Source organism: Felis catus, chromosome X, assembly GCF_018350175.1.
Source record: "Felis catus isolate Fca126 chromosome X, F.catus_Fca126_mat1.0, whole genome shotgun sequence".
Lineage (NCBI taxonomy): Eukaryota > Metazoa > Chordata > Mammalia > Carnivora > Felidae > Felis > Felis catus.
In genome coordinates, this window is record NC_058386.1 from 106834948 (window position 1) to 106861862 (window position 26915).

Below are 26915 nucleotides of genomic sequence, written 5' to 3' on the forward strand. Positions count from 1 at the left end.
AGGCCGCGGTGGGGAGGCGGGCCAGGCCGGACGCCCCCGCGGCGAAGAGCGGAGGCGGAGGCTCCCTCCCTAAGCCGGGGAAGAGCGGCAGCCCGCGCGCCGGGCCGGGTCCGCCGCATGCTCACCTGCTGGTCCGGGAGGCTGGGTGAGGGGGGCCGGGGGGGGCGGGGCCAGGGCGCGACAGGCCAATGGGGAGAGGGCATTCAGGCCACCGCTAAATTCTCCCCGGAAAGTAGAGGGGTGGAGTGCAGGGGGGAATTCTAAGTTCCCGAGCAATGGAAGGCCTTGGTGGGGCCCGGAGCCGCTCAGGGACAGTTGGGGGCTCAGAGGACAGAGGGACGGGAGGGCGCCGGCCCCACCCTGGCCGCCTCCCCCTTCCCGGGCTCTCCCGGGTCCTCAGCCCGCCATCGCCAGCTCGAGAGCTCCACCTACTGGACGTTGGTCCCCACATCCGGCACGCCAGGGGCTGAGACTCTCGAAGGCTGAGATCGTCTTGGCTTCTCAGCCCTCGGAGCGAGCGGTGGGAGGGAGATGAGCTCACTCACCTCGGGTCCAGCAGCTTTGGAAGCAGAGACCTCTTTAAAAATACGTTATGGGGGGAACGCCTGGGTGGCTCAGGTCATGCTCTCGTGGTGCGTGGGTTCGAGCCCCGCCTCAGGCTCCGTACTGACAGTGCAGAGCCTGCTTGTGATTATCTCTCCCCTTGCCCCTCCCGCACTTTTTTCTCTTTTTCTCTCTCTCTCTCAAAATAAACTTTAAAAATAAAAACAGGGGCGCCTGGATGGCTCAGTCAGTTAAGCGGCCGACTTCGGCTCAGGTCATGATCTCCCGGTTCTGAGTTCGAGCCCCGCCCCGTGGAGCTCTGTGCTGACTGTCCAGAGCCTGGAGCCTGCTTCGGTTTCTGTGTTTCCGTCTCTATCTGCCCCTCCCCTGCTCATGCTCTCTGTCTCTGTCCCTCTCTCTCTGTCAAAAATAAATTAAAAAACATTTTTAAACCTTTAAAAATAAAATAAAATAATAAAAATACATTACTGAGGACGCCTGGGGGCTCAGTCCGTTGAGCATCTGAGTCTTGATTTTGGGGCAGGTCGTGATCCCAGGGTGTGGGATCTAGCCCGGCTCCAGGCTTCATGCTCAGCATGGATTCTTCAGATTCTCTCTCTCTCTCTCTCTGTCTCTCCACCCCCCCCCGCCCCTCCCCTGCTCTCTGTATCTCTTTCTCTCTCAAATAAAAACAAATATGGAGTCAGAAAAACCTATGATGGTAAGAATAACTTCTTGCCTCGCCTTTTCCATGGGTCCTGACCTTTCTGCCACTCCTTTCCAGCCAGAGGTGAGGAACCAGTGCTGAAGCTGAAAAGGGCAGGGCAAAGGGGTGGGGAGTTCAGGAGTCCCCAGTGGCTCCTGGTGACAGTAAGGCACAGCTAGAAGCAGCCTCAGGCTCCTCTGGACCCTGTTAGGAGGGAGGCAGGTAGACCTGGGCAAGGAAGCAGCTGCCTGCAGTCATATGAGGGGCCAAAAAGCTGTGAGAGCCCCCAAGTATGGGTTGTCCTTCCCCTCCCCCTTTTGCCTGCTACAGTATATGGCTGAAATCCCCATGATTAGAAACATGACTCATTGTTTCTTTCAATAAACATTTATTGAGCACCTACTGTGTGCCAGGCACTGTGCTAGGCGCTGGGGATACATCAGTGACTAACACACAGTCCCTGTCCTTGAGGAGCTCACAGTCTATTAGAGGGGCAACATACATAAACACATAGCTAAGGAGCTACCATGTGCTAAGTGCTACAGTAAGAGGTATACACAAAGTGCTGCGGGAGCCTAGAGGAAGGAGGGATACATCAGCTGCTAGGGGGTGAGGAGCGGGTCTCCTGACCCCATTACACCGTCTTCGCAAAGGCAAGGATGTTGTTGCCACATGACCCTGGCAAAAATGAACCAGTCTCCTGAGGGTCTCCTCCGGCCCTCTCCCATAACTAGATCAGCACAGGTTAGTTGACCAGATTAGCTACTTTAACACTTTGAATTAGGAAAGAAACTGGACAGGGAAGTTTCTTTAGGGGCAAGGGTGTTCAAAGTAGTAACAACTCTTGGGTGATAAGGCTGGGGGGTGGGAGTGGGGGCACCATGAGGGCACTGAGCCAGAGAGGTCCGGCCCTGGGCAGTGGAGCACCTAGGGTGAGTGCCTGTGCAGAGGGGAGGTCAGAGGTCACCAGCCTCAGACTTTCATCCCCATCTCTCAGCAGCTCAATGGGTTCACTGATGCTCACTAGATGGTTCATAGCTTGCCCCGCTCTGTGGGTGGTACAGCCCCCCGCCCCTCGAAAGGTGGCACACTAAGTGGGGAGACTAAATAGGCCCAGGTCATTGAAGATTTAAGTAACAGTTTGTGATTATAACAGAAGAGATGTCACTATTCATGAGCAGTTGCCAAAAGAGTGGCAATTGGTGCGAATTTCAAATGAAGAACTCAGGGGTAGTCTGGTCTGGGGAGGCAGCTTCCGTGAACAGAGTCTTAAAGGATGGATACGATTTAATTGGTACTAACAGGGTGGGAGGAGCATCCTGGTTGAGCAGAACCAAGTAAAGCAAAATCGCAGAGGTGGGAGACTTCAAACAGAGGCAAACTCAAAGGCCAGGGGATCCCTGTTTGGAGCAAGACCCCGGGGGTCAGGGAAGCAATGTGAGAGATGACTAGGGAAGTCGGTTGGGGCTTGATGGTGAAGGGCCTTTGCCAGAAGGTCCAAGGACTTGGTACCTTCCTTTTGGAATTACTGCCCTGAGTCTTCAAGTATTCCCTCCCCTCTCCTCCAGGACCCCTGGACTGCTTTGTGGTTCAGCAAATTAAGAGTTAATGCCCGGCTGCCAGAACAGATGGGAGGCTAAAGTATTTTGAGTATCACCCCTACCTATAGGCAATGAAGAGCCATTGAAGGCTTTTTAGCAGAGAAAGAACAGGACTGGTGCCCCAGCAGGCAGATCAGAGAGGGGGACAGGTCACACTGCGGTGTGTTGGTGTGTCGGGAAAGGGATATAGTCGAGTAAGTCTGAGCTAGGCTGGAGGCTCTGAGAATGTGGAAGAAAGGCTAGATTTCGGAGACATGGCAAACGGCCTGGACTTCAAGAGATGGGGGAGGGTTAGGGTCAAATGAAGGCAGCCGTCAGATGGCTCTGAAATGTCAAGCTTAGAAGGTCAGGAAAATGGTGGCACCTTTCACAGAAATAGGCAAGTCATGACAGCTTTTTGTTTTGGGGGAGGGAAAGGTTTGTGTGTGTGTGTGTGTGTGTGTGTGTGTGTGAAGACTTTCAAATCCATTTTTGATAGAAGGGCTGTGTTTGAGGCATGACAGGCATCTGGATGGAAATGTCCAGCAGGCTGCTGGAAATGCAAGCAGGAGCTGAGGAGAAAAGTGGGGGCTGACTCTCTCAATTTCAGCCCCATCCCCAAAGAGCCAAGGCAGAGCCAGGAGAGCGGCTGAGACCCTTGGTGGGCACCCACATTTAAAGTGGCAGATGTGGGGCCAGCACAGGTACAGAGGGTAGCCCAAGAACCTGGCTACTGCAGGAGGGGGAAGAAAGTAGTGTCACGAGCCATGAGGGCTCACAGGGACTGAGAACTGTGAAGAAGACACTTCATGTCACCATGAGGGTATCAGTGACCTTCGGATGATGAGTTCTATGGATTTGGGGCGGGGGGCAGGGCCACCCCTAATCCATGCAGCGACTTTGTGCAAATTTTGTTTGAAAGGTGACTCTTTCTTGGGATGTTTCACTTTCCATCATTGGGAATTTGTCATAATAAACTGATCATATTAGAAAAAGGCATTTTAATGCCGAGTGTTGGAGATATGTAATAAATACATCTGCACATCCATATATGTTTCCTTTCCAGGGAGAGAAGGGGGAAGCACAAGAAGAGAGTGGGAGAGAATGATAGGAGGCTTGGCAGTGACCAGAAGGAAAGAGAGAACAACCTGGGGAGGTAGTTAGGTCTAATGGATGGTTTTATACTGCGGACACAGAAAAGGTCCTGAGGCACTGATTCACATTAACCAAATTCACCAGATCATATCATTGTTTCTGAGGCTGTCAACGTGTTTTAACTCTTAGCCTTGCCCCCCAATTTTCGCAGGAGAGAGGCAAGCTAATTCAAAGGGGAAGGAGGAGTTAGGCCAAGGGTTTGACCTAATAGAGGATCAGTTGAAACTTCCTCAGAAAGAAAGAGGGAAGCAAGGAACCATGTAGAGATGGGAGAAGTGCCATGGGGGCTCACATCTGCTGGCTCCTGTCTTCTTGCTGCAGGAGGAATCAGGGCCAGGTGCAACTGAAAGTTGGCGATGAGTGTCAACAGTCCACTCGAGGACTGTGATAGCCATTGTGGGGGTGAGTGGGTTGGCAAGCCTACAAGGTGAGTAGAAGGCACGCTGAGCAGCAGGCACACACGGGTGAGGATGGAGGCAGAGCCAGCATGCACGGCGACACAGCTGTCCCAGCAATGCCTGACAGCAGGGAGGTATCGGGATGACACTCATCAAGAGGGAGTCCACACCCTCGGCACAAACATTCAATTAATTTCAGCCCCTGCCTGGGGACTTTCTATCTGGGTCTGACCTTGGCCCTTCTAACCGCATCTTCCCCAGCACACGTGCCCACTGAAATCCTCGTACCCTGGACCTGCTCCAGCTCTGTGACATCTCTCTCAATTTGGGGGATCCAGCATGTACCCCACAGCCTCAGAGCAACTGAATCTCGGTTTGTACAGAGGGCACTAGAGAATGCTTTCTTTTAAAAAACACTCCCCATCTCTGCAGCTGACCCGCAAAGACACACACACCCTTGAAGACCTCACAGCTACACGCCCATCCTCCCCAAAGAAACAGAGATACAGACCCACGAGTACACACAAATACATACAGAGATATTCACATACGGGATAGGAAATTCCCTGTGGAGGGAACGTAGACGGTGAAATATAGCCCCACGACAGGACTCTTCCCCCAGAGCCCCTGCCTCAGCCCTGGCCACAAACTTCTCAGGAGGTTTTCGCTCCATCACCAAGTCAGCCCATTACCCTGACAAGAGCATATCCCCTAGTGCTCTTGAAGGCCACGGTCTGACGCCACGGATGCTCAAACTGGGCATGGCTTGGCCGTGGTGACACCGGGCAGGGGTCGGGGACAGGGGATCTGGTGTATTGACATCCCACTGAAAAGGGCAGGTGTGCTGTTTCAGTCAGTCTCTGCTACAGGAAGTCCATATAAAAATGCTGTTCAACTTTGCCTGTTGGGACACACCTCCCCCGACCCCCTTCATTTACATGTCATGGGGCTCCATCTTTATAAGCGAAGTGGGATTGAATGGGGAGAAGGGGGCTGGGGTTGGGGATCTGGCAAGCAGGCTCCCAGATGTGGTCACATTAGGCTCAGCCATAAACAGGGACCCTGAGCCTGAGGAGAGCTCAAGTTCAGCCACTGGGGTCAGCCCAACAGTGGGGCAGCTGGGAGAAGAGAAAGTCTGGTTCCCCGGAAGGGAACCCCTTGAAACCACCTGGGTTGGAAGTGGCTGAAGGTGAGCCCGATCCCTCAGGAGCTCCCTCAGGGTCTCTTCAGGAACCAGCAGCCCCTCCATGGGGGCCCCAGTCACCATGCCCTGCACATATGAGGAGGGCCTCAGTGGCCCCTCCTTGACCCCAGGGGCTGCTGTGGCACCCGAAGTCCTGATGAAGGCAGCGATGACAGTCCCAGGGGCCTGAGAGCTGGGCCCTGCTGCTCCAGCCCCTGTGACGGAGGATGGCGCTGGATTGGTCGGACGGTTGGCCCCAGCCAGAAGTTGTGGGAGACCACTAAGAATAAGCGGAGCCCCTGGTGCTGCCACCTGACTTTCTTGGAAACTGGTGTTCAGGGGGAAGGAGGCCTGCAAAGTGAAGGTGTCCTTGAAGGTCGAAGCAGGCGGAACACTCTGGAGAACAAGCTGGGTTGAAGCAGTAGTACTGGCAGGAGGCCCGTTGGTCAGCACTGTGGTCAGTGGGATTGTCTGCAGGGTCAGGGCCGAGCCTGACCCCACAGGGGTCACTCCTAGGTGGATGTTGCTGGGCACTGAAGAAGTACTGAGAAGAAACAGAAAACAGATTTGGTTAAGGCAGAAGGCATCTCCCAACTGGCTAGGGAGCAGGGCACAGGAGGAACAGAGCTGAAGGTGTGGTTTCTTTGCTGTTGTACCAGCCAACACCTACTGAGTACTTAGTATAGGTCAGGAACCGTTCTACATGCCTGGCGTGTGGTATTTCACTCAATCTCCCAAACAACCCACAAATTGAATAAGATTAATAATGTGATTTTACAGCTTGAGGAAACGGAAGCACGGAGAGGTTATGTAACTTGCCTTAGACCACACAGCGAGTCACAGGGACCCACATCTAGGCTTTCTGACCCCCAAGCTCATGTTGCTCACCACTCCGCTCTATTGCCTTCCCTCCTCAGGAGAGTACCTTATCCACGCCAGTGTAGTGAGAGTAACATACACATAACTCAAAGCCCAACCTTCTCAGGGAAAATTTGGAGGCACTGAGCATGGACAAGAAGTAGCGAGAGCTTTCCAGGTGGCCCTGGAGGGCCTGAGGGAAGCAGAATGGGTGTCTCTGTACCATCCTCCATTGTCTCTTTTCTGGAATGGAGGAGGCTTGGGGAGATGGGCCCAGATGTGGAGGTACCTGGTGGCTACTTGGGGAGCACTCTGAAATAACCAGAACAGCCCCAGCTGGTGACAGAAGCTGCCCAGGTCAAGTGCTGGCATTGCCATTATTTTAGCGTGCGACCTTGGGCAAATCACTTTTCCCCTCTTGACCAACAGGTGCCCTACGGGCTTCCCAGGGATTCTGGGAGTATCCCGTGAGACTGGAGACACAGCAGAACTCCACAAGAAGTTGAACACTCTCTCCAAACACGGTCCTAGTAGAAGACCTGTAATGACTCCGGGGCCCTTACCTCATGGCTTTGGGGAATTTGGCCTGGCTCTCCGGGGGAGGGATGAGCACGGCGGAGGTAGTGGGGATCTCCTCATCTGCACACAGTCCCACTTCCAGATTTGCAGACGGCTGTAAGCCAACGCTCTGAACCTTTGGCTTTTCCCAGGAAGGGCCTGCCTTGCCCTGGGGAGCAGCTCTGGCCGAGACCCTGGAGCTGGCTCGCCTGGTGGTGCTGGCAGAGGAGGTGCAGGGAGTGGAGGCCCGAGGGGAGGCCGCCGTGACTTCACTTCTCTCATCCTCGTCTTCGATCACCACCAGGTCCTTGGGCATCTCCTTAAACTGGTACACCAGCCTCTGCCCTTCCACTTTGGCAAGGATGCCTCTTTGGTAGTAGTATCTGGGGGACGAGGGCCGGGGATGTGGGGAGTTAGGCCGGGACACGCCACCCTCCAGGGCAGGTCCGGCAGGAGGAGGGTGGCAGCCAGGCAGCCAGATGGGAGCCCAGGGCAAGGGAGCCCAGCCAAGGCCAACTCTTGGACTTGGAAGGCTTTTATGAAATTCCTGAGATCTCCCCCTGAGGACACAAAGGGCCACGAAAAGGGGTTCTAAATGTTAGCCCTGCCCTGCTTTGAGGCTAAGGACAAGGGGTGAGTAAAGGATGGGAGGGGATGGACATTGGGAAGCTCAGCTGTCCCCCGGCCTGAAAGGTCAACGGTGGGTAACTTGGGCCTGTCTCCCTGGGTCTCTGGCTGGCAGAAGGCCCTTCCTGGGGATGCGGGGTCCTTAAGGGCTCTTCTGTTATAAAAAGAGAAAAAGCCAGGACAGAGATACACGAGGGAGGGGGCTGTTCCTCCCAGGGGTCCGGGAACAGGCTTAGGGCAAGCACGTGGGAGAGCTGGGAGATCCTAAGGCAGGAGGGACGTCTTGGACAAGGAGAAGAGTTCGGTAACCCCCCACCCCCACCCCCGGGCAGGGACTCGGTGCCCCAGCAGCTCCTACCTTAGCGCCCGCCCCATTGTCTCATAGTTCATGTCGGGCTTATTTTTCTGCTTCCCCCACAGCTTGGACACGGCTTTGGAGTCCACCAGCTTGAAGATGCCTTTCTCTCTCTGGGTCCACTTGATGTACTTGGGGCAGGTGTTCCTGTCTTGCAGCAGTGCGAGGAGGAACTCCCACAGATAGATGGTGCTGCCTGCAGAAGGGCACGTGATGAGGGGCTGCCTAGGCCCTCCAGTCCCCCTCCCACCTCACCTGACTCCCAGCCGCACCTTTGCCATCCTTAGATTTCTTCCGAATGGGGATGCTGGGGTCAGTGACTGGTGAGGTACTGCGGTTGCCCTTGGTCTTCCGGACTGTGAGGGGAAGCAGGGAGGAGGATGAGGCGGAGACGAGACGGCAGTGAGTGCTCCAGGGTGGACTCCCGAGAGGGAGGACCCGGAGCTCCTCGAGTAGGGTGCCAAGGCAGACAAGGAAGAGCCGGGTCAACAAGACCAGAGGCCCACGATCACCCTCCACAACCACAGCCCTCAGGTTCCTGCACTTGCCCAATGGCCCGCCCTCATTTTCAGGCCCCAAGGTACACCAGAACACGACTGCAATGCAGTAGTGGTTACAAATGAGTCCCCTTTAGAAGAACACAATCCACCTAGCCTAATGTTTGAGATGGAAAGGTAGCCTCAGGGCACCTGGGTGGCTCAGTTGGTTCAGCGTCGGGACTCTTGATTTCAGATCAGGTCATGATCTCATCTGCACTTGTAATTCTCTCTCTGCCCCTCCCCTGCTCATGCTCTCTCTCTCTCTCTCTCTCTCTCTCTCTCTGAAAATAAATAAACATTAAAAGAGAGAGAGAGAGAAGGCAGCCTAATGGGGCAGCTGTTGTGCAGGTAAGTGTGACACTGAGGCTTTGGTTCCCTCGCTGACAAGGCAGTGGCAACCAGTCATTACCTAAGGAAATCAATAACACCGGGGCTTGGGAAAGCCCAAAGTCCTCTCCCACATATGGCCCAAGCACCACAAGCTTGGAGAAGGAAGATAAGCACACAGGATGAGGCCTCTTTTTTTTTTTTAATTTATTAAAAAAAATTTTTTTTAAGTTTATTTATTTTTGACAGAGACAGAGTGCAAGCATGAGCTGGGGAGGTGCAGAGAGAGAGAGGGAGACACAGAATCCGAAGCAGGCTCCAGGCTCCAAGCTGTCAGCACAGAGCCTGACGTGGGGGCTCGAACTCACAAACTGTGTGATCATGACCTGGGCCGAAGTCGGACGCCCAACCGACGGAGCCACCCAGGCACCCCTGGATGAGGCCTCTTTTATAGGCAGAGGCCCCCAGAGGGCCAGGGACTTGCCAGGAGGCCAAGGATGGTGTCCAAACACCAAGACGAGGGTTCAACCCATCTGGGATCATTGGCATTTCTGGAAGAGTTTACATATATGCTGGGCCGACAGCAATGGCATGGGAGATGTCAGGCCAACTGATGAGGCCAGGTTTTACAGAAGGGAGGATGTTTCATCCACCCCTGTCATGAGAGCTGTCCTCTTAATTTGTCTAAGAGCCTCGACCCACTCACCCCTTATGGTGTCCCTGACCTGCCCCCTGCCTACTGCGCCCCCTTGAACACATACACACACTTCTTCTCCCCATCCCCCACCTCTGTCTCTCTTACTTCTCTTCTTTGATTTTCCAGTCTTCTTGGCACTTTCCTCTCTGGGGACCTTCTCCTCCAGACAGTGTCCCTCCTGGTCATCAGTGTCACCTGCCCCATTCAGGGCATCAGGCTCAGAGACAGGAAACAGGTAGTTGGGCAGAGTGGCAGCTGGAGCAGGGTCTGAGTCGGGAAGCATTTCGGAGGTGCTGACTGCAAGGAGAGAGGCCTGAAGTTCCAGTGGCCTGGGGCAGGGAGGGCACTGAAAAAAATGGTGGGCTCCCGGGGAGGGCGGTGGGAGCCGTTCCCCACAGCCCCAGATTCAGGATACACCTGAAAATGCCTCATGTGTCTTGCACCATGAGGAGAGGAAACACCTGCAGGGCTGTGGGCATGAGCTGGTCCCAATCACGGCTGCCACATTTGCAGCCACTGCTGGTGGTGGGGAAGTTCCAGGCAACACCCAGGGTAAAGGGCCACCATGATTTAGTCATTCACTTGTTTTACAACTGGAAAGTATCAATTAGCCCAACTCCTCTGCTTTCCTGGTAAGGAAACTGAGATCTAGAGATGGCAGGGCATGTGTCCAAGGTCACACAGCAAGCTGGTGCCTGGTACATGTGGGCATTCGGTAATTATCTGCTGAAGCCTGAGTGTATATTAGTGACAGGGTGGTCAACAGAAATACTAGTACTCTTAACTTACACCTTCAGGCTTTCTTTCCCCCACTGGATCTCAGCATCCCCTTGGGAAGGGGCAGTTAGGGCTGGGAGTCCTCCTGTCCAGGAGTCAAGCAAAGGCCTGAGGGGGAGCTGGGGGAGGAGCCTACCTTGGGGGCCTTCTGGGGAGGTAGGGGCCAGCCTCCAAGAACAGGGAAGAGAGGAGGGGATTTCAAGCCTGGCGCATTTCTAAATAAGCCACACCCTGCACAGTCTTCCTGGGAGCCGGGCAAGAGAGCAGAGGGGACCGAAGAGTCACCCTTAAAAAGGAAGGAAATTCTGACATATGCCATAACATGGACAGACCTTGAGGTCATTATGTTAAGTGAAATAAGCCAGTCCTCAAAGACCACGACTGTGTGACTACACTCATGTGAGGTCCCTAGAGTCATGCAATTCATAGTGACAGAAAGTAGAGCGCAAACTGCCAGGGGCTGAGGGGAGAGGGGCAATGAGGAGTTACTGTTTAATGGGCACAGAGTTTCAGGTTTGCAGGATGGAGGTTCTGGAGATGATGGTGGTGAGAATGCAAAATACAAATGTACTTCATACCACTGACCTGTATGCTGAGAAATGGTTAAGGTGGTCAATTTTACGTTATGAGTATTTTAGCATGATTTAAACATTGGAGAAAGGAAGTCACCTTGGCCAACTTTTCCTTGCCTACGGTGCCCTCTGGCACCCTCTGTTCCAGCCACAATTTAAGAGCACATTTACACGTGTGGCAGTGGCTGTGGGTATGTGTGCTGGCATGCACATGTGCCTGGCAATCCAGTATGTGGATGTGGTAGTTTTCGATGGCATTTTTCGTCGCCTTGGGTTAAGGCACCAGGGTTCAAACTTACAGATCTGCTTCTCATCCAGGATGTCATTGGGAGACTCGACGTTGAGTAAGACTTCAGTGGTTGACATGGTTTGTGAGGTTGCTTCATTGTCATCTGGTTCCAGGTTCCATGGTGTGGGGTTGACAGAGGGCATGGGGCAGAAAAAAAGTTCCCTCAGGGCACAGGGCAGGGATAGAGCAGTCATCAGGGCCAGCCCAGAGAATGGTGCTAAGAGGCCAAGGGATAGCGGGAAGGGGATGGTGTGCCACCTACTGTAACTCTCCACCTTTTCTCTACACTCACCTCAGCTGGTCTCCACTCTTCCTTGTCCCATTCCATCTTGAGAGATCATGGATCCATTTAGGTGGTTTCCTCCTCTATGAAGTGGTACTACCTTTTGCTTGTCCTAACCGCCCCATCTAATTTCCAACTCTTGCGGGCCTTGCCCTTGCTGCGTAAGGTCACTAGGAGCCATTGTAGGCTACGATTCCCTGAAGACAGAACCACTTTCTCTTCCACATCTTCCCTGCCCAGGAAGGAAACAAACCTGCCAGCAAAATACTGCCCTCCAGGATCTGATCCTGTGCCATGCACAACGTCCCGTCTGTTATGATACCATTGTGAACGTCGTCCAGTTCCAGTCCTGAGTACAGATGCAGTAATTCAGGGTAGGGTACCTGTTCCACGATCACAGCTGGGAACACCGAGGGGTCTTCCAGCTATGGACAAGATAGGAATCTGGTTTAAGGCTCACCTGCCTCTACCAGGAAGCCCTGCCAACAGAATCTGGCCCGTCTTGCAATTCCTAATTCTTGGACCCCTCAGGGCTGTCCTTTGTAGGATGACATTGTTCTGGGTCCAACCTCACTAGGTGATGCTTTGAGTGGATTCTTAATTAACAGAGATGGGTTAGCTCTGTACCACCTGCATTCAATCAAGGGCAAACAGGTTTTTTTTTTAAATTTTTTTAAATGTTTATTTTGAGAGAGACAGAGCTGGGGAGGAGCAGAGAGAGAGAATCTCAAGCAGGCTCTGCACTTCCAGTGCAGAGCCCAACACGGGGCTCGATCCCATGAACTGTGAGATCATGACTTAAGCTGAAATCAAGAGTTGGACACTCAACCGACTGAGCCACCCAGGAGCCCCCAAGATCACGCAATTTTAATTGGTTGTAGTTCTGGGTTAATCCTTGGCCAGGGTTATGCTTGGTCTGTGAGAAGGGTTAGGCTCATTCTCAGGCCAGTGGGAAAGCATTAGTCAATGGCAAGGGTGAAGGACTCAGCCCATAGGGTTGGGTATCCAGGATTAGTGGCTCAGACTGTGGACATCTTAGGGCTCAGTCTCTGGCAATGAAGACAGAAGAACAGAGGCATTATATAGGTAGGAGGTTAGGGCCCAGTCCCTGTTAGGGTGGGAGAGAAGGTTCTGATTTCCAGCTTGATTTGTTGGGTGCATGAGGACACTGTTCATTGAAAGGGGGACCCAGAAGGAGGAGAAACAGTTTTTTGGAGAAAGATAAGGGGAATAGTGTCTGGATATGGTACTTTGAAATATTTAACATGGAGCTACCTATCAGGGAGTGAAAAATATGTGACCAAGGGTTCAAAAGAGTGGTCGCTAAATCCCTTAGAGTGGCTATAATCATCAGGATGAGAATTTGACCACTGGAGGACATAGTTGTTCTAAAATCAAACAAAGCTAAATGAAAAAGGAGTGTGATTGCAACTGTCTTTTTAAAATTTATGTATAGGGGCGCCTGGGTGGCTCAGTCGTTAAGTGTCCAACTTCAGCTTAGGTCATGATCTCACAGTTTGTGAGTTCGAGCCCCACGTCAGGCTCTTTGCTGATAGCTCAGAACCTGGAGCCTGCTTCAGATTCTGTGTCTCCCTCTCTCTCTGCCCCTTTCCTGCTCACACTCTGTCTCTGTCTCAAAAATAAATAAACATTAAAACTTACGTATAGAAGGAATTATACCAGAATAATTATAATAATTATGTTTTTATTGTAGGACTTTGGGTGACTCTTTTCCTTTTCTTTCAAATTTTCTGTATTTTCCAAATTTTCATGGGACTTAATTCTTTCTTCATGAAAAAAGAATGAGAATGCTCAGTTATGCCTAATGTTCCTGAAGGATCCAGAAAAATAAAAATTGATAAAACGACTTTGGGTTTGGCCACTGGGCAGTCACCGTGGCTAGAGCACTCTCAGGGGGGTGCTGGGGCCCCAAGGCACATTACAACAGATCTCAGAGAGGACGGACTGAGGCAGGCAGTTGGGTGTCAGGATGAAGGCCATGAGTTGAGAGCCGTCTGTCCAATAATGGTACTCACTAGCCATGGGTGACTATTTAAATGTAAATGTGAAATGTGTTCAAAAGTAAAAGTTCAGGGGCGCCTGGGTGGCTCAGTCGGTTAAGTGTCCGACTTCAACTTTGGCTCAGGTCATGCTCTCACAGGGTTCATGAGTTTGAGCCCTGCATTGGACCCTCTGCTGTCAGCACTGAGCCTACTTTGGTTCGAATCCTCTGTCTTCCTCTGCTCCTCTCCTGTGTGCACCCTGTCTCTATCTCTGTCTCTGTCTCTCTCTCTCAAGAAATAAACATTAAAAAAAAAGAATATCACCTTGAAAAAAAGTTCAGTCCTTTAGTTGCATTAGTCATAGCTCAAGTGCTCCATAACCATATGTGATTAGTGGCCCCGTACTGGACAAGGCAAATACAGAACACTTCTAGTACCTCAAAAAATTCCATTGGAGGGGCACCTGGGTGGCTCAGTGGGTTAAGCGTCTGACTCTTGGTTTTGGCTCAGGTCATGATCTCACGGTTTGTGAGTTCGAGCCCCACATCGGGCTCTGTGCTGACAGTGCGGAGCCTGCTTGGGATTCTCTCTCTCCCTCTCTCTCTGCCCCTCCCTGACTTGCTCTCTCTGTCTCTCTCTCAAAAATAAATAAATTTTAAAAATTCCATTGGATTGTCCTGATCTAGAGCCAGACTTCCTGGGTTTGAAACCAAGCTCAGCTACTTAGTAACAGTGGGACCTCGGGCAAGGTACCTAATCTTGCTGTACATCGGCTTCCTTACTTTATAAAATTGGGGTGGTCATATTAAACAACCCCACTGGGTGGTTTAAACAGATCAATGTGCATAAAGCATGTACATCAGGGCCTGGTGTAGAGTAGGCTCTCATTAAATGTTTTAGGTATCAGGGACTTCTAGGAGACTAGTAATGCTTTATTTCTTCACATGGGTGGTGAGTTCATGAGTGTTCTTTTTATAGTTATTCCATATATATATGTGTGTGTATATATATATATATATATGATTTATGTACTCTTTTGTATTAATGATACATTTTTAATAAAAATTGTTTCCTAACAAGAAGGAAAGAAAGGAGGTGAGAACCTAAGCACAGAGGGTGGAGACTATACTAATGAGCAGAAAGGAGCTAAGAAGCGTGGCCAATGGTTTGAGGTCTTGGAGGCAGGAGAGAAGAGATGAAGGATGGGTACGAGATAGCCCTGGAAAGAAGAGGGACACTTCTTTCTCCTGGGCCAGCAGGAAGGAAACAAGAATGGTGATGTTATCAATAAAAGGGGGAAAGGAGGGAAACTGAGGGTGTCCTTGGTTTTGAGCTTCTCTGTAGATTGGAGGAGAAGCTGTCTGCTGAGGGTGGAGGAGCAGGTGTGGGATTTGGATTGAGTGACTCAGTTGGTTAAGCATCCAGCTCTTCATTTCGGCTCAGGTCATGATCTCATAGTTCGTGAGTTCGAGCCCCCCATCAGGTTCTGCACTAACAGTTCGGAGCCTGCTTGGGATTCTCTCTCTCTCTCTCTCTCTCTCTCTCTGTCCCTCCCCAGCTCATGCGCGCGCTCTCTCTCTCTCAAAATAAATAAATAAACATTTTAAAAAAGAACAATAACAGTTGCTGAGCAGATCAGAAACAAGAAAAAAATGACCAGTAGTATTGAGAACTCATGTTTGGTTAGATTTTTCTTCCCTTCTCTTCCCATGATGCCTTCCACAAGGCTAGGCACACCACAGGTGTTGCATAAAACTGAGCAACTTTAGGTTAAGACCCAGCGGGACAGAAAGGACAATGTGCTCAAAGTCCACTAGGGGGCAGCCTTTGGTAAGCCGCCAGAAGTCCGACAAAGTTTTCTGTCCTCACAAGGATTTAGCGTAGAGCATCAGTATTAGGCTGCGGTGCCCTTAGAGATAATCCAACTGGATCTCCTCTTGGTGAAGATGGGGAGAGGGCAGCCAGATAGGGTAGAGGACAGGACTTGCCCATGTGTAACTGTGGCCAAACTGGGATTGGAACCCAGGACCCCTGACTTAATCTTCTGTTCCTTCTACTGTACCTGGCTGCCTCTTCTCCAGTTTCTGGAAGGAGAGGAGTAGGTAGCAATGGGTGTGCCAGGACACCCTCCAATGAGTACAGCTAAGTGCACGGAAAAAGTGCTCCCTTGACCCCAGTACAGAGCAAGATATGGAGCAGTGGGGACCTAAGTGCCAGAATTCTGTCCTAGTTTTCAACTTTCCCCCACCAGAAAGCCCCATTTCCAGAGCTGAATCCTCAGACTAAGGCTGAAAAGATGATTATGGAAGGGCCCATCGGCTATACTAGAGACAGGTGTCTGAAGGGGGTGGGGGGCTGGTCTTTGCCCATGGGTCCAGCTGGCAGTGCTCACCCTCGCTATGTGTCTGTCCCAGCAGCTTTCTCATTGTGACACTGCGGGAGAAGGGAAGGGGACAGGAATGCACGTGAGGGCCCAGGTATACCTGTGCATTCAGGCCACATTGCTGACTGGCTGACACCATGCTGACCGCATGGCTGACTTGGTGACTGCACGTGCCCCAGAACTGCACACGGGCACCTGGCTCACGAAATGACCACCCAAAGACTACTGACGGCCATATGAGTGACAAGCTGGTGCACAGTCTGGCTGGTATGCAGGGCCAGTGGCCTGGACCTAGTAGGTGCTTGATCAACATTTGCTGACTGGCTAGCCAGATGGCTAGCTGACTTGCCGTCTGCCTGCCAGTGTGTGTCTCTCTGATCGTCCGCCTGGGTGACCAGGCTCTGTTCTCTGGGGCCATACCTGGTGAATATCATCCATCCCGTTGCTTGCAAACTCAAAGATCAGGTCACTGGGCTGCAGGGTAATAGCCATGCTGTCTTCTCAGAGAGCCGAAAGCAGGGTTCACTGGGCCCTCTGGAGCTGTGGGGGTTTCTTGACGAACAGATGCTGTTCAGGTACTTTGGAGCTTAGAGCCTACAGCCCGAACCACAGGGAGATAGGGGGTGTAGAGAGCTGGAGTAGGTGGTGGCCTAAGCCAGGTTCAAGGCTGCATGCTGGGTTGGGCCAACCGCAGGAGTGACCTGTGGAGAAGGGAATCACAGGGTCAGTGAATCGGTCACCTTCCTTGAGCTTTGTCCCCACGACAGGACAGCCGACAGCCAGTCGAACCAGAGGGACCAAGGAGGCTTGCCAAAAGGGGAGGACAATGGGAGAAGAAAGGGGAAGAAGAAAAGAGGCAAGTAAAAAATGAAGGAAAAAGATGAAGTTAACTGAGTTACCTCCAGTGGGAAGTGGCTGAGCCTCAGTGTCAGTCTAGGTCACCAGCATCTGCACCTGAGCTGGCCCTAAAGACACACAGCCTCCCTCCCTTCTCTCCTGCCTCCTCTGGAGAAGGTGACAGATAGAGGGACTTTGGGCTCTCTCCACCCCAAAGATTAATCCCCAGGGTGTGGCCACAAGGGAAATCAGGGCACCCCATCTGGCCTTATAGATGGCGCAGCAGCATGAAGAATCCTTAAAAGCCCCTTGACTTGGAAAGAATCGTGTGTTCAGGGGTGTGGGAAGCGACACATGGCTGTACCAGGTGCTCTTCCAGACTCTGCCTGGTTCGGTCTACCTCAAAAGTGGGGGCACTTAGCTCTGAAGGGCAGAGTCTAGAGAGGAAGAAATGTCTCTCGGTGGGGGTTGTGTTGTCAGAGCCAGCAGCTCTCCAGGAGGGGAGTCTTGGTCTCAGCCACGCCCCGACCGCCCGAGACAGGCGGGGCACATGCCCTGTGCACTTATCGCTGCCCTGACACCGCTGCCGCCCACTGGAGAGGATGGCTTCTGAGCCTCGGGGAGGGGTGGGGGGTGTCCCTGCTCTTGCTTCAGCTTTGCTTTCAGTTTCAAGACTGAACTCTCACCCTGGGAACTTGTGAGGAGAGCCCCAGCTTGCGGAGGGGCCCACAGAACCTTCCCCATCCTGCAGGGCCGGCTCAGGACCTCCCCCCCCTTTTCCAGGAAACCTGTCTGCTGCAGCCCGCATGTCTCTCCTCTCCCGGGTGCCCGGTGCCTCTGGAGCTCACAGTATGCAACCTCAGGCGCACACACGCCACCCAGGGCCATGCTTGCTGCTCTTCTACGTGTGGTCTGTGGCGGCACCCAGGCTTACCTCCCAAAGCCTAGCTCCTGCTGCCATGGCCCTCCTGCCAGCCTGCTCTGCTCCTCTGCTCTCGAGCACGTGGGCTTTTACACCTCCAGGTACCACATCTTTGACCCTTAGGGTTGATTTTAATGGTACCCTTGCGTGTGCGTGCGCGCGTTGATTTTAATGGTACCCTTGCGTGTGCGTGCGCGCGATGGGTGTACAAACAGCCCGGTTCAACCACCAGCGCCTGAAGAACTGGGTCCATGCACCATAGTCCGAGAGACACATTTGACTCCTACCTCCTTGACACACCTTTGGTAGTGTCGGGGTGGCAGAACCTTCTCCTGGCCCAGAAAGAAATGAGGAACTTCGGAGAGGGGCAAAGGGGAGGAAAGGGAGGAGGACCATGGGTGACCTCTCTGATGACCGCTCTCCCCCACAGAAGACACCCAGGCCTCTCCCACTTCCTTTCCGTTAGCCCACAGGGTTGGCTCCGCCCACTCTCCACCCCAGCCCTCACCCCACCCCCCACCCCCGCACCTTTCCACCCACCCTTAACAAAAAACTTCGAGAAGTCACTCAACTCAACCTGGCAGGTCTGAGTTTCCCTTTGGCTAAGGAGACAGCCCTGCGAGGACGAAGAGGAGGCCCTGGGGAAAACACAGTTCCACCCCTCCCGCCCTCACCCTACCCCCACCGGGCCCTGCCTGTGACCCTGTCTCCAGTGGCCTGCCCGAGAAGCCTCCCAGGGCCATTTATGCTTGGAAGGTCTGTCTCCTGTAGCCAAAGCGCCCCAAGGCTCGCATTCCGCAGCTCCCCGCCCTCCCTCAGGCCGGCTGTCTGCCCCCAGGAAGCATTCTCATACTAATCAAATGAAAGGGATCACTTTCACCTAATCCCACTTTGTCTAAACACGAAACTCTGGTGTCTGCTCCCTCTCCCCGCAACAAGGTCATTCCGCGGCAGCCCTTCCCTTCAGGTTTGCTCATTGCTTTGGCCTCTCTTGACAGATCAGCACTTCTTGTTTGCGAGTTCACTGCTGCTCGCTGCCTGCAGACCTTCCCTGTACCTTTCTCACCTCCCCCATTAGGCAGTGGCTTCCTTGAGGGCAGGGGCAACTGTGTTGGTCATCAGTGAAACGTTACCAAGCTGCACTGTGCTTGGCATGTGGCAGACACTCAATTTATGTTTGCAGAACAAACACATGAATGAATTAACGAACCAACGAACGAATGAATGATACTGGTCAGTCAGTACCAGTGAGGTGTGTTTTCTGGGCAAGAAGTATATCCGTGTGTCCATTGTTTTTGGGGTAAGAGAGAGATGTGTGCTCTGGTCTGTGTTACATCTGGGTGTTTGTGCACTGTAATTTACAATGGGAGTTCTCACTGTGGGTGTGCACGCACACCATGGACTTACTTGTGTGCAGGGTGCGCGCACATGTCCCAAGTATGGGGATGTGTGCATGAGACGCTCTGTGGACCACAAACTCAGAGCCACAAACTCAGTGGTGGGTCCCCCCTCCTCCAGTCCCTCCTTCGCAGAATGAAAATGACAGACCGAGCTATGGCCACCGCCGCTGCTCCCTCCTGCCGCTTCCCAGGAAGAGAGCTAGCAGCAGAATATGTATGTGGCTCATGGGTTCTTGGGGTGAGTCCACCAAGGTCCACTGTGCTAAGGAGGTGGTGGGAGAGGGAAGACAGCACCGCACTGTACTGGATGGGATCCTTAGCCATCTGTGCAAAGAGAGGTTTGAAAGAAGAGGCTAATGTAAGTGCACTCTTTAAGTGTCCACACGTCTAAGGATCTAAATTCAGGACTGGGTTGGTGCAGGTTCTGCTGACCCAGGACTGTGAGAATTTCAAGGCTGCAGGACCCAGCACCCAAGGCCGATCCTGGTGTCTTGTTCTGCCTAAGCTCCAGCCTAAAGCTAGTAAGGTGAAGGAGTGTGGGCGGGGTGGAGGGAGGAAGTAGCTGTCCTACTTTTTTGGTCAAGGCTAAGAAAACTCCCTTCCCAGCCCCACCATGGAACCTTCTCCACCATAAAGTTTTGCCCTTTGCCCCTCCCCCGTCAGATGTTTGAGGATTTGAAAGTGAGAGGTGGGGAGAAGCTCATTTGCATGCTCACTCACTCTCCCCAGCAGAGGAGTGACCCCCCCCCCCCCCCCCCCCGTCCCTCAAAATAACCTCCCTCTCCCAGGAACCTGAAACCAAAAAAAAAAAAAAAAAAAAAAAACCACCACCACAGAAGGCCCGCCCGGCTGGAGGCCAGGGAGGCCTGAGAGGCCCACACCAGGGGGCTCTCCTCCCTGGTGTCCTTTCAGCTCTTCCAGGGCCTAGAGCCCTGGACACTGCCTTTACGGTGAGTGGGGCGCTAGGTGGGTATGCAGCACAGACACCCAGCTTGAGTAAGAGATGGGCCTGGGAAGTTTTCCACCCACCCTGTCATCATACAGATCACAGCTGGCTCCAGTCAGAGTCTGCTCCCAGGGTGGCAAGAGCTCCACTCCCTTCACTCCCCTGGAGGCCACTGCAGGATCCCTGGCTCCCAGGACCTTGTCCTACTTGCACTGAAAGCAAAGCGTCTGGAGAGCATATGGCTCCGGACACCGTGTGTGAGGAAGCGAGTGAGCCTGTGCCACAGGAGGGAGCAAGCAAGCGAGGGCGCCTACATCTCCAGCCTGCAAATGCACACCTCTGGCTCACTGTGGTTCTGACTGCATTTCAAAACCAAAATAGCAAAATAGAAGTGGTTTGGGCTGCTCCTGCGTCATCACAGCTGGGCCCCCTTCAGAAGTACAGACCCTTTCTGGGGCTGTCACTGGAGCGCAGTCAAGCAGTGTCCAGCACCCACCCATCTGGGCCTCCTCGGCATACAGGAAGCAGCCCCTATGTAAAAGCTACATTCACAGTCTCTGTGGAGTGAGTTTAAATCTACACCGGTTCAGCCACTGGCTCTCACAAAATCGCTAGTAACACCCGTGGCATTTTCACGCAGGCCAGGAAACATGGGGGCCAGATGGTCAGCCAGGCCACAAAGCAGAGTTCTCCTTCTCCAGTTCCTCATCCTCTCGGAGCCAGCCCTCACTCCTGAAATACCCAGCCCTCCATGAAACCTTTCTGGAATTCTCTGGAAAGGAAGTGACAATTTCCTTCATGCCATTTCCCACTCCCTCAGCGCCCCTCCCCCACAACCACAAACAAAATGGAAACTACCCCAGGAACAGCTGTACCCTCTACTTAAAAACAGCCCCTCCTCTGGCTAATAGTCATCCAGAAGCAAATTTGCATGCTGCACCATGTGACCAATGGTGTGTACTTAAGAGACAAAGGGCCAGAGCCAGGGGTCCAGTCTGTAGCCTTGGACAGAGCCGAAGTAACTGGTCTGTGGGATACCCCCTACAACCTTGACCCTGATCTTCAAGCCAAACCCTCCTCCTTGAGCAAATGCGCAGTGAAGGGGCCCCAGCCACAACTATTTTGTCAGCTCCTTCTCCTCTATTCCTTTCTTTTCACCACCCTCTTATGAGATGAAATCAGGAAGAGGAGGAAAAACATAAAGGTTTTGCAAGCTCTGTTGGTTGGGGTTTCTCTTTGCTTATTTACAAGAAACCCAGTTTCCTTCCTTGGCCCACGGTCACTGCTTGCTTCCAGCATAGGGCTTGCCACAACTCCGATGGTGAGGGAGGCCCAGAGCTCATCTCCAACTGCCCTTATCCTTTATCTGCTCTACTTTTGATTCTACCTTCCCAGGCCCTGAGCTGTCCCAGTGGAGGGGCGATTAGGGCTGCAGGAGATGGTAGGTCCCCTCTTTCTCCAGAAGACCCATAAGCTCACCCATGGTGTGTGCCGCCCAGGTTTCGAGGAGGAGGAGGGAAGCCCTCATCTGGCTGTATCCCAACCCGACCTGAGACCCCGGAAAAGGCAGCCATCTTTCTGGGCTGTGGCTTCTGTCATCCTTATTGAGGGTGAGGGCTAAGGGTAATCCAGGTTTAGCAGATGCTCACTAGGGAGTCTCGGGTGAATGAAGCTGGTGGTGGGAAAGCACTTTGGAAATTAAAAAACACTCATCCAGATGATGAGTTTCAGGTGACCCCCAGAGAGCAAATGGGGCTTGGGGCCCCATTAAGGCCCCAGAAGTCCCCCATTGGCTCAAGAACATAGAAAACTGGAGACTTCCAGTTGTTGGCTTGAAGGGACAGGCCCCTCACTGGGGTTGGGGGTCCCCGCAGGCAGAGGCAGGTTGCTCTGGTTGAAGCAGTGCTCCCAGGCCCCTGTCCTAGCTGCCTTCACCCCACCCCAACACTTTCGGTTGTGGTTATGTGGCAAGAAAGGCTCTACAGAAGCCCCAGTAGGGGAGCAGGGTCAGGGGGAAGGGTTACTGACGGAACCTATTTCCCCAGCAGCGCTGACTCCCAGGGGTCTTGCCTGAGAAAGCCAAAAGAGCACCCCCTGGAGGTGCCTGCGGCCACCACACCCTCATCTCTACCACTCCAGGGGCCTCACCAAGAGAGTCACTAAGCTCTTCTGGGAAATGAGGGACAGGCCAACAACAAGGAGAACACACAAAAGGAAAGAAGGCAAAGTCGAGTCCAGAGCAGCTACTGAATGAACCCCAGTTCGGTGGGCTGCCAGCCACAGCCTAGGAGGGGACCCCAGAAGTCCCTGCAGATCATAAGGGAGAAGATCCAGCTTTGCCTTGGGGTTTAGTCAGGTGATCTTCCTCCTCTGTGAAATGGGGGCACCGTCCCTAGCTCAAAGAGTTGTCATGCAAGGCCAGTGAGTTCATGTGGGTGAAAACTTTGTTATGTCCCAAACGTGTTTTTCAATTTCCTGGTGTGATCGGTGTCTTTTTGGCTACAGTCACTCATCAAACATTTGGCATATCTTTGCCTGGATGGACAGGAAGACAGGACATGGAGGTGGTGGGATGAGATGAAGGCAAGGGAGGACATAACCACAGCCATGAAACTCATGGGAAAGGGAGGAAACTAGCTTGACTGTGCGGGAGGGGGGTTGGCTGGGGGATCAGGGATATCAGTTGGATAAGGGCATAGGCCCAAGATCCACCAGGTGGTGGGATTGGGATTTGAACTTGATATACACAGCGACTGGGAGTTCCTGGAGATTCTTGAGCAAGGCAGGGCATAAAGCAAGCAGTTCTTTAGGTAGGTCCCTTTGGTATGAGTGTAGGAGTGGAGTGGATGGAAGGAGATCTGGTGGGGCAGCTGGAACCCAGGAGGCGAAGCCCAAGGCCACTCCAAGGGAATAAAATGACAGATTGTGGGGTAAGACAGTAGTTGTGGGGACCCCAAGATGTGGAGCCTGCGGTAAAGAATGTTAAAAGATATGAAGTGATTGGGACAGGAAAGATGGCAGGAGAATGAACTCAACTTGGGCAGTTTGAAATTGGGATCATCTTGAAAAAAAACCCAGATGGAAAAAAAGAGGACGTGGACATTTTGCGCGCGCACACACACACACACACAGCATCAGCAGGAGGGACCGCTACAGGCCTTCAGTGGCCAAAGGAGCAGGCCTGGCCTGGTGAGGCTGGCAAGCCAGACACAGTCCCATGGCAGAAAGTGGCCTGCGATGAATGAAAGGCGGCTTCAAACGGCACACACCCCACCTCTGCCTAGGAAGGCCTGCTTATTTCCATAGGTGGGGTAACAGAAACACTGACCAGAAACTAATTAAATTTATTAGTGGGTTTTCTAGAAGCTGGGGCAATCTGTGGTTCGGCACCAACAGGATATTAAGTCAGATAACTTTTATTGAAGGGACAGTGTTCTTTCTCAAAGCCCCTGCCAGCACGTGCCCTAGAAACTAAAGTGGAGGCTCCTTGCTCAGATCTGGGACTACCCCAGGCAGGAGGGGCTGGGCTGGGTTCGCTGCCTGTTTGGCAGGGGGAGGGGGTCCCTTTCAAGTGCCCCATTCCCCCACAGGCCACTTCCCAGGCCAGCAAAAGCAAGGGGAAGTCCGGTGTTGCCTGCACAGAGGGGAGGGTGCAAGGCTGAGGTAGAAAGACAGCCTATTGGGGTGCAGGCAAATAGGGAGGGCAGCTTCAGTTCTGATGTCACCGTGAAACCCTGGGGTTCCTCCTTCCCCCTCACCTACACTACTCAAAACCTCTTCATGACTCAGAGTCCCACGATATCAAAGTAAAAAGGGGCCTGAAAGATCATGGCATCTATCCCTCGTGTCATCCAACTAGAGACAACAAGTTCCCGAGGGAAGAGAAATGACTTGCTCAAGGTCACACAGCCAGTCATTATGGCTCCCAGGTGACCTTTCTTCCTCTCCTCCTCATTGTCTCTCAGCATCCTCAGTAAAGCCAACCCTTTCCTCTGGTGAGACCAGACAGCGGCCAGAGCCCCAGGGCTGGCAAATAACAATGAGGCCACACGTGTGCAGAACACATTTAACTTTTGCAGCAACTTCCCCACCTTCAGGCCTTTGCTCACACTGTGCCCTGGGTTTGATAGGCCCTTCCCCAATTTCTGCAGCCCTAATTCCCACATAGTATTCAAGATCTGAAGCAAATGTCACCTCCTTTTCATAGCCTCACCTGCTTCCTCCCCACCAAGTACATTCTCTCCTCCTCCTCCTCCTCCTCCTCCTCCTCCTCCTCCTCCTCCTCTTCCTCCTCCCAACACCTGAGCTTGACTTCTTAGACCAAAGTATGGGTTGGCAAACTATGGCCCATGTGCCAAGTCCAGCCTATCATCTGTTTGGTATGGCCCATGAGCTAAGAATGGCTTTTACATGTTTTAATGATTTGGACAAAAATAAACAGAAGAATAATATTTCATGCCATGTGAGAATTACACAAAGGTCAAATTTCAGTGTCCACAAATAAAGTTTTATTGGAATGCAGCTATGCTCACTCGTTTACGTGTTGTCTGTGGCTGCTTTTGCATTGTAAGTTGAGTTGTGACAAGAGTTCATATAGGCCACAAAGCCTAAAATATTTACTATCTATCCTTTGCAGGAAAAGTTTACTGGCTCCTGGACTAAAGGCTTCACTCCCCTTCAGTGTGAAGAGGTTAAGTTCATTTCTGAGAAGAATGTCACAGAGCACTCAGAAGGCACCAGGAGGGAGGTGTGGAACACCAAATACAAACTCGGCAGGTTGTCATCAGAAAGAAAATCCTGGCCCTGTCTCTGCCCATGGTGTGACCTTGGGCAAGTCACTTCTGCTTTGTGGGCCTGTTTCCTCAGCTGCACAATGAGGGGGTTGGACTGGAAAGTCAAAGCCCTTTCTAGCCCTATGATTTAGAGTCAGCAATCTGTTGCATTTCCAACTCATGCAGTTTTGTGCAGGCAGTCTTGATCATTTTCTCTCAGAATAAGAGCTTACAGAAGGTTCCCCTGCCCAGCTGTGGTTTTCCGCTGCCACTGTGGGCCCCCCTCACCCCATATTCACCTGCCCCGCCCCACCCTTCCCTTCTAGCTGACCTGACTGCCCTTCTCCCTGAATTCCTCTCCCATCAAAATAGAAATGGCTTCCTCTGAGAGCCCCCCACCCCTCCAATCCGGTGGGCCAGGAGTATCCATTTTTTGTGGGGGGAGAGGCAGGGAAAGAAGGGCTCTCAGCTCTCCCCAGCCTCTCAGGGCCCACAGCAGACAGGCAGTGAAGCAGGGGATAGGGCCAGCTCTCACCGCACCCCTACTCTGCCAGAGGAAACAGCCCCTCTCTGCCACTTCCTGTCCCAGGGGTTTGAGCAGTTTCCCCTTCAGGGCCTGCGGGGCCCTCCCGGCCCCGCCCCTGCCCCACACAGGTCAGAAAGTGCAGAGAGGGGAGGGGCCCTGCGGGTGAGGGGGGAGGATCCCTCACAGGAAGGCTGAGGAGACAGCTGTCTACACAAGGGGACACCCCAGCAGCTCCACTGCCAGCCTGCTAGAGCTGGGGGCATGGGGACTGGGAGGGAGTAGGAGCTGTCTCTGCACACCCTCTCCGGTTAGTGGATGAGTAGAAGTGAGTTTATCACTTTACCTAGCTATCACCTTGAGGGGGCGGGTGCAGAATGAGCCAGGCCTTGGAGGATTGGATAAAAGACCTGACTGTATGCTCAGGTCAATGTCCACCTGGAGCTGATCCTCAGCCCCAGGTGGCTTGGGATGGAGCTATGGGCTGAAGCAAGAGCCTGGGGAAAACAGGCCGACAACAGGGGTTAATTGGGAGGGGCAGGTGACAGGGAAATCAATGCCACTTCACAACTTTGCATAATTTTGTCCCTAGCACCAGTGGACAGAGACAACAATGGAGAGCAAAGTACAGTAACATGTGGGCCAAGGGTAGCAGCATTTTCTGGGTGATAGAACAGGAAGCTATCACATTCCATACCTGCTACTGACTTGGTTTTTTTCTTTTTTTTAAGTTTATTTATTTTGAGAGAGAGAGAGAGGCTGAGAGAGGGAGAGAGAGAATTCCAAGCAGGCTCCGCATTGTCAGCACAGAGCCTGATGCAGGGCTTGATCTCATGATCTGTGAGATCACGACCTGAGCTGAATTAAGAGTTGGATGCTAAACCAACTGAGCCACCCAGGCGCCCCATACCTGCTACTGATTTGCTGCGGTGACTTCCACTTGTAAATACCTCCCAGTTGCCCTTGCAAGGTGGGGCTTCCAGAACTGGGGTGATGTGCCTGTGAGGTATCCTGCAGGCATGTGACCAGCTCTGCCAGGCCCTTCCAAAGCAGTGGGTCAGAGAAGCAGTGGAAGCCTGAGGCCCTGGACCTCTGCCCAGTTGCCAGTGCTCCTGGGGACAGGTTAGAAGTACGTGATGATGGTTCTAGAAGCCTTGACGCCTGGGATGGGGGGCTCATAGTGGATAGATACAATCACTTTGGTCCCCCCATGTTAATATTGTTCCATGAGGTCCGAGGTAAGAGAAGTTAAGGGGACTCCTACACCTGATGGTACTGGGTGAGCTGACAAAAAATGGATGGGAAGATGGTCTTGACACCTCTCTCAGTTCTGAGATTTTTTTCTCAGCTCTTGCGACTTTGGCCAAGATCCCTGCCCAGCCAGGCCGCCTGTCAAGAGAACAAAGTCTCTCTTTTCCTTCTCCCTCCACACACCCCAGGGCAAATAGGCCCCAGTGCCCCCAGTGATAGGGCCCCACACAAACTTGCTTCTCCACCTCCAGCTGCACAGCTGGTATGGGGGACACCAAGGAAGCCTTGGAGACAACATCTGGATGAGCACCTGGGCTTCTGCCAGCCCCTCCCTACGTCTGCAGTGCAAACCCAGGGCCAGGGCTTGGTTACAAGCCCAACTCAAAGCTGGTGGCACGTGTTTGGAAAGCACATCTAGACTGGAAGGAGGG

General features: G+C 52.8%; 1 protein-coding gene across 5 annotated transcripts in view; it reads right to left on the reverse strand.

Annotated features, from left to right (window-relative positions):
- Positions 1-1620: 1620 nt before the first annotated feature.
- ELF4 (E74 like ETS transcription factor 4) overlaps positions 1621-26915 on the reverse strand; it is a 50072-nt gene continuing 24777 nt past the window's right edge. For 3 of the 5 annotated variants that reach the window (XM_045050604.1, XM_045050602.1, XM_045050603.1), the window contains exons 2-9: positions 16254-16534; positions 11701-11872; positions 11175-11267; positions 9617-9823; positions 8236-8319; positions 7967-8159; positions 6987-7364; positions 1621-6109 (exon numbers count right to left, since the gene is read on the reverse strand). In XM_045050604.1, coding sequence (XP_044906539.1) covers positions 5317-6109; positions 6987-7364; positions 7967-8159; positions 8236-8319; positions 9617-9823; positions 11175-11267; positions 11701-11872; positions 16254-16325 — 1992 coding nt within the window. In that variant the 5' untranslated portion in view covers positions 16326-16534 and the 3' untranslated portion in view covers positions 1621-5316. The remainder of the gene's footprint in view (positions 6110-6986; positions 7365-7966; positions 8160-8235; positions 8320-9616; positions 9824-11174; positions 11268-11700; positions 11873-16253; positions 16535-26915) is intronic. The other 2 variants (XM_004000887.5, XM_045050605.1) reach the window with 2 other exon arrangements.